This window comes from Galleria mellonella, unplaced genomic scaffold, assembly GCF_026898425.1.
Source record: "Galleria mellonella isolate WM207_F2 unplaced genomic scaffold, CSIRO_AGI_GalMel_v1 utg171, whole genome shotgun sequence".
NCBI classification, from domain to species: Eukaryota; Metazoa; Arthropoda; class Insecta; order Lepidoptera; family Pyralidae; genus Galleria; species Galleria mellonella.
In genome coordinates, this window is record NW_026442014.1 from 5,882,399 (window position 1) to 5,905,110 (window position 22,712).

Sequence of the window (22,712 nt, forward strand, 5' to 3'; positions counted from 1 at the left end):
ATCAAATGACGGGCTTTTGTATTCGACAAGTACTTCAGCACGGCCGGCTTGACGTGTCTCTGCTCAGCGGTTTTATAGGACAAAACCCTTCTCGACAGATAAATTTCAATCTTCATTTACTTGTTTAGAATAGATCGCAAACGTAAAAGTTTTATGTTTTTAGTAAAATTTAATTTTTTTTTTTTTAGATATTTTTAATATACTAATTTGTATCAGTGGCATGACTCAAACATCGATAGAATGGGTCGACATTTATGGTATCGACCATCAAAAACTAAATGTAAAGCAGTTCTGATGCAATTATATTAAAACTTTTGTGTAATGGAGAACATACTTAAATACCATTACACATGTCGGACATTTTAGATATTTAGAGCTATATTTTCCCATGGGTAAAACAAATGCCCTTAAAAGCAAACGGCCCCTTAGACTAATAATTTCGCTATAATATCAACGTGAAATATATAAACTTTAGATATAGAGATAGTCAGTGGTGCTCCAGAATCGACTCCACAGATTTAATTAACTGCCACTGAAACAGATGAAGTCATTGGACAACTTTTTATTTAATTCCTACATAGATCGCCTTTACCATAATGGCTGCTTTTTCTCGATGCGTAATTGGTCGCATAGGATTGTAACTTCAACGTTGCGAACGGTGTGTAGCGATTATTACAGTTATTTGGATGTCACACAGAGGGTGCAAAGGGACAAGTTCCCTCCCTCAGACTCTAGCGACCCCAGTACGAATTGAAAAATGGGGTTGTGATTCATTTCCCACGAGCCCCAGTTTGCACGATACAAAAAGCCTCAAACTTTATTACATTAAAGAGATGGTAGTTGAACTGGGTATCCGGAAAGCTGACTGTTTCTCATACTATTCATTCCTTTTTTTATACTTTTCAACTTAATTAAAGAAAATTATTATTAAGAAAATTATACACAATTAAATTATACATAGGTGTTGCATAGAAAGTTAACTGTGAGAGTAATCATAATTGAGTCAAGATTTGGACTTTTATATGAAATTACACAACAATGTTATCTGCCCTGCAAGCTGTAGATATTTTACTTGTGTAAAATGGATAGGCCACTAAAATTCTGTATCAAATTGTTATTTATATGTATCAAATTTACTGTTATTTTTTACACATTTGAAAACTTAATTCTGTATCCAAGTTAAAAGTGCCGTCTGCAATTTATTAGAAGATTAATAAGTAGGTTCACCTGCGTTAAGCGACAACTTCCGTGTTTGGGTAATTTTGCGATATAACTCACATGGCTAGTCTTCTGTAGTTATGTGCTCAAGTTGTATTGTACTCGTAGGTAGCAATAAGGTGCGATAACAAGGTAATGTACGATATGCTTGCCGTTTCAGAGCCACAAATGTTGACTGCGCACGGGCAGGTTTTACGTGTCAATATAGGTAACATTACTTATTATGAAATATATATAAATAGCGGCAAGTTTCAGTTTTTATTACGGGAACATATAAAATAAGATAAACAAATAAAGAGAGTCTTACAAAGCCATATCCTCTGCTCTTGCTCGTTTGTCTGTCTGTGATGACGACCGCCTCCTCGATCTCCCCGTAGACCGCAAAATGTTCCCTTAAGCTCTTGTCTGTGGTGTGGTACGGGAGTCCGCCGACGAATAATTTCGTCCAGGTCGTGTCTTTTTGGCCAGGCAGCGCGCCTAGAGCCAGCAGCCCCTCGGGCTCGGCCGGCAGGGCGCCCGCCATCAACATGCCTTGCACCGCCTCCGTTGCGCCGGTTACCGTACCACACTCCGTACACTATCACTGCCGCCGCTGCTGCGGTCTTTGAAGTCCGAACGAGAGTGTAGCTTTAGAAATAAACACTTGAAAGTACGGGAGCGAGCGATCGTCGTGGTGGTTGAACGCGGACTGAAGCGGCTTCGTTCGTTTCGTAGTCCGTAGCGCACGTGGCGCTTCGCTACTAATTTTAGCCCCCGCCGCGCCCCCCTCGTCACCAGATGCGTCGGTCCTGGCTGGCCACATGCGTGCCGTACCCCACTGCCTGGTACCCTCCACTCATACGTAATGATATGCCTCGTTATCACAGCGTGTTGGTCCTGACTTAATTAGGTACAGCCTAAGTATAACATTTTATAATTACTTAGAAAATTGAACCTAAATGATATTCAGCTTTCTCAATTATATATAAACTTAGATGGTAACGTTGAAGTTAAGGTACTAAATTAAAACTACCTTAGGTTAATAATTAACTTTATGTTCAAATTTATAAGTATTTTGAAAACCCCTTTTTATTGATATTATATTATCTGTGCTTAAACCAAAACTAAATCCCAACACCATTCACGAAACTGAACAGTTTACCCCAAGAAATTTTAAACCATTCTTAAATTTTTTTAACCTTTTACGCTACTAAATCTATTACGTAACGGCAAAATATGTGTAAAAAACAAAAAAATAATTGAAGGATTCAGCAAAACTTCTTGGGGAAAATTATACAGTTTCACAAAATTGAAACATGAAACTAATAATAACAATAACATATAAAACATTATATGTATATGTAAAACCTTTACATTGTTGTATATGCCATAAAAAGAAATTCCTTAACATTGACAGTTAATAAAATTTTGTAACATATTAAATTAAAATTTTATTGAATCCTACTAATGTAAAATGTAACAATAAAAATGAAGGTAGATTCGCCGCTACCACATTTTTTTAATAGATGATAATGTAATGGTAATCCCGCCTGCGCTATCAGTATACATTGGTGGGGCACCAGTGAGAGATGATACATCTATCATCATATCATAGAATAAAACAGGTTAGTTAACCCAGAGTGAAGAATTCATAAAGAATTCATCAAGATGGTTTCCTGGGGAAACCGCGTGAAAGTCGACCTGATAGGGATATTGCTAGCAATGGGGCTGTTAGATCTTCAATACTAACAATCCATTTCCCTCTTAGATTCTGATGTGCTCAACGAAAATAACAACAGTCAACAAGTGCCTCCGACTTACACCAAAATCAGTTAAATAGATTTTGCTATAGACAGGCCAAAGTTTCACGAAGTGACATTTTGCTAAGTAATGACAATTTTCCCAACTATTAGTTTTTCTAAAAAAAATATCCAACATAAGAATCATAGAAAAACGATTGCGTAACTTAGTTTTTCACAAATGAACGCGCCCGACTTCATCCGCATTTTTTTTTTCTAGTTTTATTAATAACATTAGAATTTATATTGCAAAACTGATGTTAGAATGCTTAAATATGTGAGCCAATAGATACAATGAATTTTCTCAAAAATCCCATTACGATTAAGTAGTCAAATCAACAGTATTTATGAGTTTATGAAATCAAAAACAAAACCATGAAGTCCTAAGCAGTACCAGCAAAGCACCGCAAAGCCGCTTGTTATAGTAAAATATGAAAAAACCTATATTCTGCAATGGACTATAGTTATGGCACTAACGCCTGAATGAAATATAATACAGCTATAAACAGTAAATGTTGACAGTACTCAACTATCTTGTCAAATTTTTCTTTAATTTTTATTCTTTTAAACTTATTTCACATAAATCCTTACGAATCAGCTGTTCGTCCTCTAGTTGTCGGAACTTTGAAAGAACCGACAAATATTATCTGGATGTAATACGTCCTACCTGGTCGGTAGGGTTGACAAAAAAAGTAAGTTTTCACTTTCGTATTCACTTACGAGTACGTGGAACATTGTTTATTTTCTATTTAGCAACACGAGAGTGCTACGTTTTTAGTTAGAATTAAAAGTGAATAAGGTTAACGTATTACGATTTTTATCTATGGTAAAATTATAAATAGCATTGTTAAAAACATTAAATAGATACGAATTTTTAATATTATGTGCTTAAATATTCTCAATGTGTAGAACTTAAACATTTTAATCAATCTTTATAGCCAAGACCAAATCAAAAGTTCTAATAAATAAAAAAAAATTGCACTAACCCTCAACGGACATTAGTCTGAATATTGAATAATACTTGTTGTAAACTTCTTTGAAGCAAGTCAACTAGAAACTCGTAGCACTAAGCGCATTTCGTTCCCTATTACATTGAACAGATCGATAGACAACCCTACACATAGTGAAGGGTGCAGGGACAGTCAGGGCGGGGGTCGTTCGTGATCGTGGGTTCATTGATCGCTGGCATTGTTGATTGCGCGTGCGACGCCAGCTGCCGCCGCCCTAGGTGAGCAGATGGTAGATTTGAAAATGGTTTTTTTTATGTTCTAAATCGATTTTTTTTACTTCATGTCATCTCGTATAAATTAAAAAGCACATAAATCTATACAATAAACTGGAACGGGTGGTTTATAAACATCTACATATATGACAAGCACAGACGAAGGACTTTTTGTCATAGACAAAATTTCCTTTTACATTTACCTCGTTTTACTTTACCAGAGGGAGACTTTGTACAAAAGTCGATTGCTTGGGTACCTCTGTCCCATTCGTGTTTCAACCGTGAAGCAGTTGTGTTTGCATGGCTGTGTTTCGGTTTGAAGGGTGGGATATGGCGTGAATTTACTGGGTACAGAGGAATAACACCTGAGTCCTCAGGAATGGCAACGCATGGGGGGGGGGGGGTATCATGGGCGAAATTGTATACTCTGTTATGTCCATGGTACTGCTCATGTCTATAGGCGACGGTTACCACTTTCCATCAGGTGGGCCGTCAGCTTATTTGCCATTCTAAGTTGTATAAAAAAAAATGTCTTACTAGATTTAATTTTCTTTGATTTAATTCAAATAATCCTTGGCATATATTTTAGTCCGGTGATAATAAAACCCCTAATATTGTATATCACTATGAGTAGTGCTAGTAGCTAGGTAAATAATTTACACAGTTTATGCGCGGACAAATTGTCCATCATTTACGCAGATGTTTAGCGTTTCTTTGATGTTTTTTAGTAATTTCCAAATAAAAAAAAACTACCTAGTCAATTGCATACCTCTAGAGTACCTATCAAGCCAAGCTTATAACAGATCATAAAAATTGTATGATTATATTATCTTCAATATCCATATATGTCCTAGGAATCATTTTTGAATACAATGCCCAAATAAACGACTTTTGTACAAACTTTTCCACAAAAAGATAAGGGTTTTTGCCTATAAAAACTGTAGGTAGAAAAAAATGATAGCATGTAACGAGGATTATTGGTCCCAATCCATGCAATATGAAAATCGACTTAATAAGTTTTTTAATGGGTGATGATGAAGTCAGATCAGTTGGCCCATAGTGATGAATTCGACAATAATTAACTACGATGGTTTCTAAGGGGAACCGCGTGGAGGTCCCCTTAGAAATTATCGTAGGGATACAAGAGTTACACCTCATTACTAATAATCCCTTTCCCCCTGACCTAATAGGTTTTTTTTTAATGGGTGAAAATGGCATGGTAACCCCGCCTGCGCTATCGGTATATACTGGCAGGGCACCAGTAAGAGGTGATAGGTGAAGATGAAAAGGCAAGACAGTTAGCCCATCGTGACGAATTCAACGATAAATTAGTCACGATAGTTTCCAGGGGGAACCGCGTGAAGGTCGACCTGATAGATTATATTCATAGCAATGAGGACTAATCTCCCCATTACTAACAATCCCTTCCTCCCGTCCTAATAGGATTAGGTCGATCTCCATACGGTTCTCACAGAAAACCATCATGATTAATTCCTGGCAATCGATGGGCCTCCTGCCTACTACTATAAACTAATAGTGCAGGCCTGTATACTATCTATCTTTAACCATTAAGAAAAAACTTTATACGATAGATTCTTTATAGATAAAAAACGAAGGAAAAATTGAAATTATTAAAAATTCGTATTTAAAAAAATAAACTAGAAGTTGAAAGTTTATATGGAAATCGGATATTCGGCTTAACAAGCGCAATAATTGATTTATAAATTGTTACGTTGTATAAAACATATCAATTGCAAAAAGTTTTATCAAAATCCGTCAAAATAATAAAACATACACACAAAAAAGAAATATCTCCTCCTTTATGAAATGGTTGAAAAATTACAATGGTTTAAAAATCTGTTAAACATTACGAGTTCCAGTGCAAAAATAATTTTATTTTTAGATTTTATTGTAATTTTTTTTATTTTTTTATACAACTCAGAATGGCAAACAAGCTGACGGTCCACCTGATGGAAAGTGGTAACCGTCGCCTATAGACATGAGCAGTACCATGGACATAACAGAGTATACTGTTTCGCCCATGATACCCCCCATGCGTTGCCATTCCTAAGGACTCAGGTGTTATTCCTCTGTACCCAGTAAATTCACGCCATATCCCACCCTTCAAACCAAAACACAGCCATGCAGCTGCTTCACGGTTGAAACACGAATGGGACAGAGGTACCCAAGCAATCGACTTTTGTACAAAGTCTCCCTCTGGTATAATTATAATTAATAACTGTAATTATCTAATAATAAATTCTAAAATATAAATACTATAATACAATTAACGCCATCAATCGCTTTTATTACTAATTATTTAGAGCTATCTCATTAGATACTTTATAAGCGCCATCTATCGATCTATCTTTTAATTAGTAGTACGATAATTTTTATTTGCTTTTAATTTTCATTTAATGAATAAATAATGGTTAGATGGCGCTAAAATCATGAATTTTATTATTATATACATTACATTACACATTGTACTAAAAAATATAAATCGTCTGAAAAAAAAACAACCAACATTGCTGCATTGAGTTTTTTCCTCCAAATAGAGATAGATTGTTTTGGAATTTTTTTTTTTTGGATAAATAAAGTAATTCTAAAAGTTACTATTATAAGGAAGTAATTACTTACTCTGTGGTTACCGTCCTTCATAAATCGTCTACCATTAAAATATAGCCTATTTCTTAATTTTAAACAGAATTTAATAACAATATAATTAAACTAATATAAGTCCCGACCATAAGATAGTGTACTGATATCCAACATACTTACCTACCTGCAAAACAAAAATCGAATAAGTGATTGTTTCGATTTTCTTTTATAACAGAGGAAAAACAAGAATGCGGTTCTTCCGATGAGCACTCGTAACGCTAAATGAATTACAAGTGTATTGCCGGTCTTTTAAAAAGGAATATGCATTTTTCTTGAAGCTTACAATCTATAAATTCTTAAATACTACTGCTGGAAGTTGATTCCAAAGCATGGTTGTGAGTAGAAGAAAGTGCCTTGAAAAACGCACGGTGTAGGGCTGCGCTTATCCAGTTGGTTAAGACGGAACTTTAGTTTGTGACGGTTTGTACGATGGTGAAAATCAGCAGCGGATACCTGCTGCACAATACCAATTTGTTTCCAATTTCATTTAGGCGCGGTTTTCTGATAATTTCAACAAAACTTGATTATCTTTTTATAAATTCTATTCAATTAGACTATACAAGGATGACAATAGATAATAACGGCTCTAGAACCTTAATTACTTGTTTTAACTAAGATTTCTCTAGCCAGCTTGAGGTTATCATTGCATTTTTATCTCATTAAAAAATACCATCGTGGTTAATTCCTAGTGACTTCGCCACTATGGCACAACTTAAAAAAATGTTATTCCGCCGTGCGGGCGTGTTTACCATTCCATTTGAGGGGAAGGGGGGGAGGGAATGGGAGAAGTGAAATTTGGTAATGCAGTCCACATTACCATTCCCACTGCTAGCAGTATAAGAGTTCAACAACTCCCAGTGGTACCCCCTGATACAACCATTATACTGAATTCCAAGTGTATTCATCACGACGGACTAACTGACCTGCCTTTTCATCTCACCTATTATCCCACACTATACCATTAGCGCAGGCAAGATTACGATTCCATTATCATCCATTAAAAAACCATTTAACCTAATAAATAACCTCTAAATTATAGTTCGTTATGTATTTATGATTATCAATATAATTTCACATGTGTTAAATATGTATATGTGAATTATTAATGCTACTTTGCTAGCTGGTTAGCATGTCGCAACTTCATAGTTGTTGCTACAGTTTGCTATATTACATATTCACGCAATAGATACCAATGTTTATCAGTTCACACTAAATTAAAACGATCCCTCTCCCGAAAAAGACCCCTGGAAACGATCGTGTTTAATTCAAGTGGATTCATCACGATGGGCTAACTGGCCTTCTTCATCCTCACCTATCATCTTTCACTGGTGCAACGACAGTGTATACCGAGAGCGCGAGCGGGGTGAACATTCCATTATCACCCATTGAAAAAAATGGCATTAGCATTAGCAATATAGAGTATATTGCTAGTAACCCATGCCTAAATTAGACGGACCCTGACTTACTAGCCTGATGGAAAGTTTACTTTAGTATCATTAATGGGAATGTTATTTTAATTCAGTTAATTAGTTTAATTAACTGAATTAATTTAAATTAACTTAATTTAATTCATATTTCCAGAGGGAGATTTTGTACAAAAGTTGATTGCTTAGGTACCTCTGTCCCATTCGTGTTTCAACCGTGAAGCAGTTGTGTTTGCATGGCTGTATTTCGGTTTGAAGGGTGGGATATGCCGTGAATTTACAGGGTACAGAGGAATAACATCTGTGCCCTCAGGAATAGCAACGCATGGGGGGTATCATGGGCGAAACAGTATACTCTGTTATGTCCACGGTACTGCTCATGTCTATAGGTGAGGGTTACCGCTTTCCATCAGGTGGGCCGTCAGCTTGTTTGCCATTCTAAGTTGTATAAAAAAAACTGATATTTAATATATCCGTTATAGATATTGTAACTACACTATGTAAATATTGTCATATATTACCTACTCCTAGTCTGATTATGTAGCCGCTTTTTTTTTATGGGTGAAAATGGTATGGTAACTCCGCCTGCGCTAACGGGATACGCTGGCGGAGCACCAGTGAAGGGTGATAAATTAACCATGATAGTTTCCAGGGAGAACCGCGAGGAGGTCGACCTGGTTGGGTATAATGCTAGCAATGGGATTCTCAGTCTCCATTACTAACAATCCCTTTCCCCCCAGTCGGATTATAGTAGGCGCTTAACATCAGTCGTACCATATATTTGATTTCTACCGTAATGCTATAAAAAAAGTATGATACTGGTTACCGGCAGGTATAAATGATCGGACATTCAAATGATCTTGGATCATTCGTGATGACACGTGACGTAGGTTACGTTTTATGGGCGTGTAAGTATGACTTGTTTGGGGGGCTTATTCATAACTACATAAAGGTTACAAATGATCAATCTCGTGACGTCATACTTAGCGCATATCTTAAAATAAACTATTGTTAAGATTGTGACCTCACGCTACTTTTATATTAAAGTCAAAATGTCAGTTATATTACCAATGTGAGTAAACTCTAGTGATATAGTCCAAGAGCTAACATTCAGCAAACGTATTTACTTCACACAATAAGAAATATAAATATTAAATTCTTGCCAAGAAAAACATCTTCGCAATCCCCCGTCAAAATGTATTGTTTTCCATTATTTATCATTTGCATTTTATATAAGACATTATTTGCATTGAAAGGGACTAGATGAAGAGTCTAAGTCTTAATTAATGTCAATTTGTTTTAATTCATGATTAATTGAAATGGTAACCCCGCCTACACAATCTATATACGCTGGCGAGATACCAATGAGAGATAAAAGCAAATAGCTCTTCGTGGCGAAACGAACAAGAATTAAGCACAATGGTTTCAAGGGGGAACCGCGTGGAGGTGGACCTGACATGGTATACAGCTAATAATGGGACCACTGGTAGTAACAATCCCTTCACCCCGACGTCTATTTGTTAGGTAGAATGCGGTACAAAAAGTATATAATATATTATTTATCTATGGTCATGCTCAAAGATGCCAAAACAGTAAAATCAGGAGAGAAAGGGATTGTTATCAATGGAGTTTGACATTCCCATTGCTAGCAATATGCCCTATTAGGTTGACCTCCACGTGGTTCTCCCTGGAAACTATCGTGAACAATTCTTGTTGAATTCGTCACGATGGGCTAACTGACCTACTTTATCCTCACTTATCATCCTTCATTGGTGCCCCGCCGGTGTATACCGATAGTGCGGGTGGGGTACCATTCCATTATCACACATTAAAAAAAAAACAGTAAAATAAAAAAAAAAGAAAATATTGTAGAATTATCTAGCTGCAGTTGTTCCTACAAACTACATACAATGGCGGGACACCAGTGAAGGATGATAGGTGAGGATGAAAGCAGGTCAGTTAGCTAATAATATAAAATTCATCTAGGAGTAACGATAATGGTTTCAGGGAGGACTACGTGGAGGTCAACATGGTATATTGCTAGTAATGGGTTTGCTAGTCCCCGTAACTATTAATCTTTTCTCTTTTAGTTAATAATTACATTATAGAATAATGTATTATTATCAGAACATAAATATATGTATATTTATTTATACTATATTGTACACACTAATAATACATAAAGAAATATGACAATGAATAGCAAATATATAAAGACGAGTTTAACTCTATAAGAGTTCTGTTCCAACATGTACATAGTGGAAAGGAGCATCAATAAATAATCAATGTATATACAACGTATTGCATTATATAAATATACAACGTATACGAAAAATGTGTTTTATTGAGATTAATTGTATCAAAAAAAATGACTGCTCCAGGACCATAACGTGACGTTACGTAGACGCTTGAAATGATTCATGTTATCGTAACGGGATATTGAGGTCGATTTTCTCACTTAACGATAAACTAGTGTTTAATTATAATTAGTCGGCATCCATAATTAAATATTATATATTAATAAGCAAAAAAGAAGAGAATATTGGCCTAACTAGATATCATAAAGTAGATGGCGTTGCTAGCAAGTTTCTCTATCCACGACGAAACCTTCTTAATTCTTGAATTGGCTAACAGACTTGCTTTTATCCTCACCTATCATCCTTTACTGGTGCCCCGCCAGCGTATATAAAAAGTGCAGGCAGGGTTACTATTAGACCATTACCCAATAGAACCATTAAACCAATTAAAAGAAACCTGGCTTCATCCCTATTATTTGTCACTGGTAAGTACGTCACTGGCATACACCAATAGCACAATGTATTTAACATTTACTTTGCTTTGGTTAAAAATACTAGGTATTATTAAAATTACACGATAATATTTTAATAAAAAAAACTTACCTACCTTTGAACTCTACTGCTCCGTTTAGGTGTAATGTAAAACTGTGTACATATTGTTAGCTTTAATCTAATATTCCGTGTAGTTCCAACGTAAAATGGGCCACCCAGACGCACCAGTGAGGGATGATAGGTGAGAATGAAAAGGCGGGTCAGTTAGCCTATCGTGATGGTATACACCTGGGATTCAGCATGATAGTTTCCAGGGAGGACCATGTGGAGGTCGACCTGACAGGATATATTGCTAGCAATAGGACTGATAGTCCGCATTACTAACAATCCCCCTCCCGTTTCTTAGACTGCATATTATAGTTTTATCACATATTTTCATTTTGATAAATTGTTATGAAAAAAATAGTTTATCTGTTTCTAGTGTTAAGATTTCACTTCTTTATTATTTATGTTCGTTACATCCAAAATAGACTTAAATTTTGCTGTTTGATTTGATAATTAAGTACGTACATAAATACATTTTTGACGTTTTTAGATAAACCAGACAAAAATATCTAAAGGCACAAACCAGAACACATAGGCGTGGAAAAGTTTGTTTCCTAACAAGAAACGAACACGGAACCTCAATTCTTTATTAATTATAAAATATCTTAGGTTAGATATCCGAGATATCTTAACCTCTATTAGTGTTTCTTGATCTGAGATCAAATCCTGATCGGAAGTAGATACAAACGAGATGATACCGTACTACCTAATTAACGGTTCATAACGTACGTGCTAAGTACCTAGTGTCATAATGTGAAAACTATACTTGTTTAATCCAAACAATAATATTTTCAAACTATTATACCATGACATCATCGTGTTACGTGTCACCTCGGACGAGTCGCCGCGGACCGCGGAGGCCGCGAGATGCAGTGTACCACGACGCCGAAGTTCGAGTTCCCAGTTTAATAACAGCTCTCGGGCTGTACTCACGTATTGAAGTGTTGTAACTGTGAAAATTAAACATCTTGAACCATGACTAACTTCTTGGGTGAGTATTTTTTAATGTATATCTCGCTTATTTTCTATAATTATAGCGCAACCAAAAAATTTAATATTCATGTAGGTAGTTAAGTAAAATGTCACTTTAGAAAAAGTTTTTTTATAAATTGTCAAGTCGTAACTTTTAGAGTTACCTCCTCAATATTTTGATTTGTCTTAAATTCTACAATTGTACATATCTTAAACATTTTGACAAGCCGGTATCTGCCATAGATATTATAATTGTTGTGCTTAACAACCGGTGTTTTACTGGCACAAGGCCAAAAACGGGTGCGGTGGCGCGTCGCAGAAAATTCGTTAGAATCAATACGTTTCGTTTTCTACGTTTTGTGTAGTTGTGTATTATACATAAAGATCATCGCATTCCTAGTAAACTATTTCTATATTACATGAAAATAACAAGTCGAAGCAATCTAGACAATTTACGTTCTATTAAAAACTAGGAGACATCTTAGAATAAGACTGAATGACATCATCTGTGCAGTCATGATCTTAAATAAGTATCGTCTGTCTTTATAAGTATACCTTATATTGTATCGATAAATTTGACCTCGTCAAGGTAATGTTATTTGTATACGCGTAGGTAGATAATTAATTATATTATCACGAATACTTACGGAATGTTTGTGTGGACGACGCAGGAATGCATACATAATTAGCAAGTGTAAAATGTGCACAGAGCAAGCATACTTACTATGTGCACATTTTATAGGTAACTGTCATTATAATCTGTCCCCAATACTTAAATAGTTAAACCTAAATTGAAGGTCGACTTTATACAGTCTACCTAGGTAGGTAAATAGATCTTTTCGACAGAAGAACAACAACTTTTAGAATATTTATTGAACTGTCTGTTGCTTTTGTCTATCATCAAAACCATTAAAATATGTGTAAGCATACGAAAATTCGTACTTCTTTTAGTGTTATTAATAGTTTTAAGACTGAATGCTTTGAGTCATAAAATTTACTCCGCCACTGATACACCTATCTTCTTATCTTACTAATACTAATAATTAAGAACAAAATTGTAAGAAGGTGATGTCTGTACGTGAAAGATATTTAAGAACTATTGATGTAAGAGGTCTTAATAAGACTAACAGATGCCAAAACAATAGTTTTTAGTAATTATACCTGTCTGTCGGTATATATGTTTGTTTCAACATCATATACAATCTACTATACCAAATTGGATCCAGTTTTCACAGTGTGTTCCGGAAAATGTTAACACTTCAAACTTGCATGTTTCGTCTTGATGTAACATCTAGAAGTTGCCCATTTCATTGATTTTCCTATTTCTGATATCTACGCGTAGGAAGTAATAGGCTAACACACAAGTAAAATACCTAAAATCTACGTTCTCTTACAAAAGTCGAAAGTCCGCGTGTCAAGTCTGTTAAGTATCATATCTTTTTTGTTTACTCTTTTCGAAATAAAATATAATTATCTGTACTGTAATACCTACTATTATTTAAAACTAAGATAATAATTTTATAATGCAATTTTTTTTTGATGGATGATATAGGAATGGTAACCCCACCCGCGCTATCGGTATACACCGGCGGGGCACCAGTGAAGGATAGAAGGAAGGTGAAGATGAATTAGGTCAGTTAGCCCATCGTGACGAATTCAACAAGAATTGTTCACGATGGTTTCCAGGGAAAACCACGTGGAGGTCGACCTAATAAGGCATATTGCTAGCAATGGGGCTGTCAAACTCCATTGCTAACAATCCCTTTCCTCCCTATAGTGCAATATTAAATATTTAAGTAAAATGGTTAATTTTAAAATAAAAAACATCGCATTATGCGGACAGATCTTAGAGTTCATAACGATAAGGTCGAATGGTAAATGTATTTAATTGGTCTTACGACCGCATTGCTGCCTACATAACCGCTAAAACAGAATAAGTCGCTAATAACATTAATACTGAACTGCTTTTTATACTAATGAAAATGGTAAGCAATTATGCAAATTTACCTATAAGAATTATAATTACGTTATCGAAATATATGTGCATTAATAAAATAATAATAATGTATTCATTCCTTACAAACTATTATCGAATACACCTTGGACGGTTATGGCTGCCTTAGAACTTGCCACTCTTTAGAAGTGAATTTTTTATACAAAGGGAGCCAGTTAATAAAACTCTAAAAATATCTTGGCGTCATTTGGCGCCTTAATTCACTATTTAAACCCTAACAAATACGCTGTTTAACAACAAATACTTATAGGTGTGAAAAAGATAAGAACCATGCAGACGATTCTATAATTTTTTTTTCAAAAATAGTAGTTTAAACTATCCAAAATTATTCTAAATATGTATCGTAAATTGTTTGAATTGAAAAGATTAGGTGAAACAACGACCTCAAGTATGCTACATAGAGCTAGTAGACACAGACGGCTCAGGGCCATTTCCTGTGTTTATAATTGACGTCATAAATATATAATAAAGTTGGATGATGTTTTCTTTAAAACCCACTATTTTTATTTTGGCTTTATGTTTATTTTCCAAATAAAATTAAGGTTAAATAACCTTTTTTTTTATATTGCATAGCTTCCATCATATATAAAGACTTTTTTTTTATTTAGATTCATATTAGATAAATATTCAAGAAATAGATGGATATTTAGTAATACTTGTTATTTGACTTTGAGGAATGGGGGACATTTTAATACCTATACAAGGAGATAATAGCAGCCAGAACAGGTTCCTAAGTACGAATGTTTTGAAGTTTTAATCTTCGTTTGTTTTTATTTGGAACTTGATCGTTACCTAATCCATTATTGATTATTGATAGATGTTCGTGTTTATAAATTTTAAACACATACTCGTATCTACCTACAATCCTTAGGCACCATCTTTAAATCTATACAGAAGTATGACAAAATTAAAACTAGTTGTCTATTTTGAAAAACAAAAACGATGGTTGTAGACATTTTAATATCAGAACAGTTTTTAAATAAGATCAACCAGAAATATTGAAAATAGTTTAATTATTCTTAAAAATTGACATACGTAACGTAATACTAAGCTATATTATAGTTTATGCTTAATGGTTCTACAGCTGGGTCAAGGTCATGGCGAAATAAACTTATCACAACAATGATCGATGAGCATCTGACACATTAGGTATGTTCGTTGAATATACAATAACAAGTCAGTAAACACAGAAACCGCTGTATTGTTTAGATAAAAATAAATACAGGACGCTATTTTTATCCTTAATGTATAAAAATAAGAACTAGAAATAAATTATTTATGCTTATACTTAATCATACTAAGGAAAAAGTATGAGAACCGTTTTCACAGTAATTATTTTAAAACTTAATTTTGTATTCTCTGGAAAATCTGTGTTTTTTATCTACGGGTTTTTTGTGTTTACTTATCTATGTTACGCGATATCTTCAGTATTTACAAACATTTTTTTTTCTGTTAAAATCCACATTCATGTTATAGACCAATACCTACTAGTCTGTGCAGTATGAAATTAAACATCTTCCAATTATAAGCTACTAGTCAATAATCAGTGTAAGAAACATTGAAATAAACTGTATAATTGAGGAATTTATACCTCCATATTAACTACTTATTATTTTACATTCAAAACAATGCTTTTTATACACATAGACCTAAATGTTACTTTAATAACCTTGATAATTTTAATAATTATAATAAGGCCCAGAAACGATGATATAATACATTACCTTCTCAGTTAACTAGTTAAAATTTAGTTCCTTTATTTAATAAAACCTTGTTAATAGCCTTTTTTAGTTCCTTTAGTTATCTACAAAGTTATAAAAAATTATTAGGTATTCAACTCCCAGACTTAGTACTCCCTTAAGTACCGCTACTAGCGGCTGGAGGTCGCCAACAGCATTGATTTAATAGAATGACATCATCCGACCTGACCATTCGTGTCGCCTCGTTAACTAACGAAACGATTTTATAGCATTCATCGTCTCTGGAAATCTACAAAATGTTGAAATCAGTCCTTTGTATGCAGCAATGGATATAGGTAGCCTATTAGTATAGCACTGACGAGAATATGTTGTGGGTGCGGAGCTACCTACTTAGCGCATACCAACGCTGCTATCCTATATTTAGACTTGCTGTTAAGAGTCTTGCTCCAAATGGAAGGCGACGACCGAACTAAATAAGTACCGTCGAAAGTCCAATCTAACGTCCATAGAATATAAAATCTCTAGCATATTTTGAATTATTCATCATACAGACCAGTGGTGGCAAACAAAATCCTATCATTTATTAACTTGTTAACACTTCTTTATGGATAATAATGTATGATAACAACCTGCGCTAACGGCATATACTAATGGGGTACTAGTGAGCGATGATGGGAGAAGATGAAAAGGTAGATTGGTGAGCCCATCATGATAATTTTATTTGGAATTAAGCAGTATGGTTTCCAGGGGGACCACGAGGAGTTAGTCTAATAGGGTATTTTTTTTTATGGGTGAAAATGGTATGGTAACCCCGCCTACGCTAATGGGATACGCTGGCGGAGCACCAGCGAATGGTGATAGATGAGAATGAAAACAGGCCAGTTAGCCCATCATGATGATCATGATGAGGTCGACCTGGTTGGGTATATTGCTAGCAATAGGAAATCTAATAGGGTATATGACTAGCAATGAAGGTTGCAAATCCCTATTACTAACAATACCTCCGCCCTTTTGTAAATACTTCCTACTACCTGATTGCTCATACAATTAATTCGGATTAATCAAATACTTATCTGATGACATCACGCGTCTTGCGTGTCTTCAAATTAAATCTGTCTGTTAATTAATTCACATCGGTTAAGTAGCAGGAAAAGAAGGCGTATCAATCAGACATACAGACTATCAAACTGAGTTTCAGATATTTATAAGCAATGGTCATATAAGTAGGTAAGAATACTCTCATTTATTGTTAGGTATCGCATTCTTTACATTGTATGTAAAAATAGTGTGTGTTGAAATGAAAAGTGGAGCTGGAAAGATATTCTGGCACATTTCATACCTATAGGTAATTTTTACATAATACAAGTGAAGCATAACAGATCGACAATAATTCTGAATATTTTTCTATTGCATATATGTATAATGCAGTAGTGATTCATAAATGTAAAAATAAATGTTACGTGATAGATCGAGGATTTTATTATACCTAATCAATGTGGTTATTAAGTAAAGTGATATGTAGGCGACAATATTATATGCATATAAATAATTTAATTAAAATCAATTTGAATCTTGAGTAACAACACGTATATCACGATCTATAATGTAATTAATAAAATTGTACAAAATATCCATACAATAGTGAAGATGCAGATTACTATAATATACAAGATCTGTATGAGAAAGAAAGAAAAACATTCACCGACCATAATAATATAGAATAAAATACTATACGAAAAAAAGTAAATTTTATAACACTTAAGTATATTATTAAATTAACTTTTTCTTACATATAGATTTCAGAAATAGGAAATCCAATCGAATGCATCACTTCTGGATGGCGTATCAATATAAAACACACCGGCTTTTAAGTTAGATCTTCAGGAACACGAATGTTAAAACTTCATCAATCTGATGCAATAGTTAATGTGTGATGCTGGAAAAAAATTCTAAAAATTAATATTTTAGCTTATGTTATCTAATATCGTTTGCCTCGTATGTTATAAAATAAACATCTCCCATATAAAGAGATTGACTAGTTACAATTTTATTATATTAGTTAAGTATTGATACTGAACTAAAATAAAAACAATTTCCCAGCAATTTACAAACATACAGACAGACAAAATTTCTAAAAAATATTATTTTGGCTTTTATTGCCTATCTAATATTTCACACATACAGACATCGTCTAGTTACAATTTTATTATATCAATAAAATAAGATTAAAATGTATCAAAACAATGTAAAATAAACTCATCCTCCTAACAATTTCATAAAATTAATGTTTAATCAATTATACAATGAACTAATTTTTATTTTTCAGATGTAGCCACGGAGGACAACCTCCAATATCAATTCTTTCCTGTATCAAGCGGATCCGTGACATTCAAAGTACGCACACCAAATGATGCACATCTGGCACTTACCTTGGGCCCTCAGGAGTCCGACCCCATGTATGAGGTTCGTAGTATTTAAATAATAATTAAAGATTTTACTACTCAAAAAAATTCTCTCTTATTTTCATGCATAACATGAATTATTGTAAAAATAATTATCAAAATTAGTTCATATTTGGCAAAGATTAACAAGTAACGAAACACAAAAAAAAAAAAATACAAGCGCTTTTGATCCATGACATTACGAAAAAAACCTTCTTCCTTTTTACTCGTAAAGTCGTTTTAAAAATTTAATGTATAAATAATATTTCTTTCTTAGGTTTTTATTGGCGGTTGGGGAAACACAAAGAGTGTAATCAGAAGGAACAGAACGAAGCCCGATAAAGTTGAAGTCGACACTCCTGGAATTTTGAACGGTGGAGAATTCCGTGGTTTCTGGGTGCGTTGGGATGGTGGTGTAGTGTCAGCTGGCCGAGAAGGAGAAGTCATTCCATTTATTTCTTGGACAGACCCTGAACCATTCCCTGTTGGCTTTGTTGGAGTTTGCACAGGATGGGGTGCTACTGGTACATGGAAAATCGAAGGTAAGTCTATAAACATTAGCTACTCATTGCAAAATGTACCCAATGTAAAAATTCTTTTTTATCCAAAATTATCCTTGTGGTGCAGAGGGGGCTGAGTTCGATACTCCAGACCAGCTTGAATACAAATTTGGGCCTGTTGCTACTGGATTATTGGAACTTCAGTATCGTGGTCCACACAACTGTCATGTGTGTTTGACCAGCACTGCCGCAGAAGTCGATCCTATGTACGAAATAATCCTCGGTGGCTGGGAAAATAGCCAGTCCGTTATTAGATACAACAGACAGAAGCCAGATAAGGTAGGGTGTTAATCGGTGTTCGCTAATTGTCGCTATTATTGTTCAACTATTCGTTGAGACGAGAAATACATAAATGGAATGTTCGTAGGTAACCCTCCCGACACCTGGCCTTATGAATCCCAACGAATTTAGGAAATTCCTAATTGAATGGAAATGTGGTCGCCTTCTTGTACGCGACGGTTCTAATGGCGCGGTACTTATGGACTGGGTGGACCCAGCACCTTTCCCCATAACACACTTTGGCGTGCGTACTGGATACGGTGCCCGCGGACAATGGCGTATAGCACATTTCCTTGGTTCCAGCGCGCAAAATCGTTGAGTTTCCCATTCAATATTATGTTTTGTGAATGAGACGCTTTTGGTGTTAATTGCTGAATTCTAATAATGTGCATTCCATTACAGTTCGTAGTATTTACCTATACTGTTCTAGATCGAATTAGGTATACTTACATAATCGTTGTTAATTAAATTATATTCTTGCAATTTTCAAATACTTGCACTTTAACTAGTGAACTAACCAATTATACAATGTTATAAAAGGAGTACGTAGTTCTTAATGTTTGTGCAACACCAATTACGTACGATCTTGATCTTGGTTTTGATCTCGATCTCTGCCTCAGGATGACGATGTGATATTTTGTGGTATGTTGGGTACATTTTGTGACAATTCTAATCTCCACTTCTTGTAACATGCTTGTTTCTTATAACTTATTTTTTTATTTGGTAATACTGTCACGCTTTTGATGCTCTCAATGCTCTCATGGTGTTACATTGCAGTGATTTTAGATAATTAATTACAAAATTCTAATTAACAATAGGTAATGTATTACCAATATTTGTGTAACAATGTATCACCAATCTTTTTACATCCTCAAGATAGATATCTTGAAGAGAGAGTAAAAAGGAAATTAGGGGAATAAATCACTTTATACCAGCACTAGATTAGGAACGGTCGTTAAAAATCGCACAGTAAGGAGTTAAAAATCACGTTATACGCAAATCATAATAGGATTTGCTTGGAACCTACCGTTGGAAATGTATCTATCAGCCTGTGAATATTATTCTCTTATGCAAAACAAATCCTATTATGATTCGTAAAAAGTAGACTTTTAGTTAGTATAGTAATAAAAAGCCAATATGCTTCTCATATTATATAAAGTGAAGCCCATGCCCAAACAAAGCTCAATGTTTACGAAGAATCCTAAAATCTAAATCTTAATACCTAAGGCTTTTTGTCTTTACTGTCTTTTTTATTATGAATTTTTTTGCTGTTGGTTTTTTTTTTTTTAATAAAAAATAAAATAATTAATCTTAATACGCAATGCATGACAATTTCTGTGTTAAAAATAATAGCATCCTACACAACTACTTGATAAGAATTTAACGCTTGCTTACTTATATTTTTTTATTACATATTGTATATAATAATTTATATGCACATCCTGATAATTTAAACTTATTATATATTATTATAACACATTTATCAATATTAACGATTTTATAAACTTCATGATAAATAGTACAAATAATGATTTGCAATATAAAATTACAGCACAACCATCAGCGCCGCAAGCTGCAGCTCTCTACAGCACTCCACCTGGATATCCAGGCGGTCCTGCGCCAGGCGGTGCGGGTGTGTGGGCTGAAGCATCCGGAGGCCAAGTGCCACCTGAAGCCGTTCTGGGCGGCCAGGATTCCAATGGGGAACCTCTTTACGTCGCTAGAGCACAACACGAAGGCGCTATTTTGCCAGGAAAACTGGTAGCCTCACACGGTTGTGCATACGTGCCATGGGGTGGACAAGAACATGGAAAACCTACTTACCAGGTTGGTTTACTCACATCCTACGTACTACGACGTAACTATTATTTATATATTGTGTGGACTGTTGAGGATAGCAAGCATACGGCCTGCCTGACGGTAACTGACTACCGCACCCCCCGAACGCTTGCAATTTTGCAAAGGCTTCTAGAGACACGTACCCAGTAATTTCAAACTTAAACACAATATATATATATATATATATATACATATACTTGTTGAAATTGTATAATCTTATGCAACATCGATAACATATACTCTGTTATATCCATGGCACTTATGTCTAGGTCACCATTTTCCATCAGGTGGGCCGTCAGTCAGGTTGTTTGCCATTCTAAGTTGCATAAAAAAAAAAAACATATTAGTTTCACTTATTTAATTTTGCAGGTTTTAGTCGGTGGCCCCAATAACTGGGTGCCCACAAACGGCTCCAATGTACCACCTGGTGCATTCCCAGGCGGACAAACCGAAGACGGCGAGACTCTTTTCATAGGGCGTGTACGTCACGAAGGCAGCGTCACTACAGGCAAAGTACAACAGTCCCACGGAGTCTGTTACATCTCGTTCGGAGGACAAGAACTTGGCTTCCCTGATTATGAAATTCTTATGGCTTAAGCACAATCGACATGACATAATGATGATTATTATTGTAACGTTTTGATATAAGTCTTCGCTAAGTGATTGTTATGAACGAAGGCTGCTTATATGAGATGTTCACGTAAATTGCAATATGCTTAATAAAATATTGCGATATATTAGGATTAACAAACAGAACAAATATAAGGACATCACGCTGTGCCTATGATAGCTTAGTAGGTACCACGCGAGTAATGCGCACCGTACAATTATTTTTATTGTTTCGTGTTCTATGTACAACTGTTAATTTACTTTTATTAAATTATTTTAATATTATACATGTCTACATTAATTATTAATCTTCCACACAAATTAACATAACCTATCACAAATTATTATTAAACAAGTGTTCACAATAGTCAGCAGCAATTTTTATCGCATTCATGGCAATCAAATTGAAATAAATTCATACCATTTGAAGACTATTTTCTTTGTAATTTTTTTGTGCAACTTAAAATGGGATACAAGCTGACGGCCTCCTAAGGAAAGTGGTAATCGTCGCTTATAAATATGAACAGCACCAAGGGTATCACTGAATGCATTATGACACCCATAAATATATACTTACCACTCATGTGTTGTCATTCCTGAGGACTAAGACGTTGAGCCAACATGCCCTGTAATTTCATTATCATATCACACCATTCAAACCGATTCAAATTCATATATTACATGGACAGTGGCTTAGCATAGAGGTTGTTGTATCAGCCGTTCACTCCTGCTGAACATAACCTCCCCCATATAGAAGGTTCTGCCCGTAGTTGCCACGCTTGGTAGGCGGGTTTCCTCAAAATATGTTTTTTTTTTTAGTTTAACACGTAATAATTTTTAATTCTTATTCTCTCCATTATAGAAATCAAATAACCACAAAGTCCTTATCTCCTTTCAGAAGAGTTTGATGTCGTCAAATAATTTCATTAATTTCTCTTCTGCTTCACATTCACCAAAGTTTTTTATAGCATTTCTGATTTGATATCTGTCTGGCATACCTTTATTCATATTCAAATACATTTACAAAATTTAAAAGATAATATAAATTATTGAAAATTACATTTCTTTTGTTTTTATAATTTTTTTGATACTTTAATTTCA

General features: G+C 34.7%; 2 protein-coding genes across 4 annotated transcripts in view; one reads left to right on the plus strand and one right to left on the minus strand.

Moving 5' to 3' along the window:
• LOC113518334 (RNA-binding protein 24-B-like) overlaps positions 1–1,926 on the minus strand; it is a 40,337-nt gene extending 38,411 nt beyond the window's left edge. The window contains exon 1 of one of the 2 annotated variants that reach the window (XM_031912981.2): positions 1,526–1,926. In XM_031912981.2, coding sequence (XP_031768841.1) covers positions 1,526–1,747 — 222 coding nt within the window. In that variant the 5' untranslated portion in view covers positions 1,748–1,926. The remainder of the gene's footprint in view (positions 1–1,525) is intronic. The other variant, XM_026903204.3, reaches the window with a different exon arrangement.
• A 10,100-nt stretch (positions 1,927–12,026) lies between these two features.
• LOC113518552 (C3 and PZP-like alpha-2-macroglobulin domain-containing protein 8) lies at positions 12,027–21,896 on the plus strand. Of its 2 annotated transcripts, XM_026903532.3 has the most exons (7): positions 12,027–12,188; positions 18,210–18,346; positions 18,602–18,866; positions 18,952–19,163; positions 19,252–19,477; positions 20,716–20,990; positions 21,372–21,896. In XM_026903532.3, the coding sequence occupies exons 1-7, from the start codon at positions 12,173–12,175 to the stop codon at positions 21,597–21,599; spliced, it is 1,359 nt and encodes a 452-aa protein (XP_026759333.2). In that variant the 5' UTR covers positions 12,027–12,172; the 3' UTR covers positions 21,600–21,896. The 2 variants fall into 2 exon arrangements, with proteins under 2 accessions (XP_026759333.2, XP_026759335.2); XM_026903534.3 differs by lacking the exons at positions 18,952–19,163; positions 19,252–19,477.
• Positions 21,897–22,712: the final 816 nt, after the last annotated feature.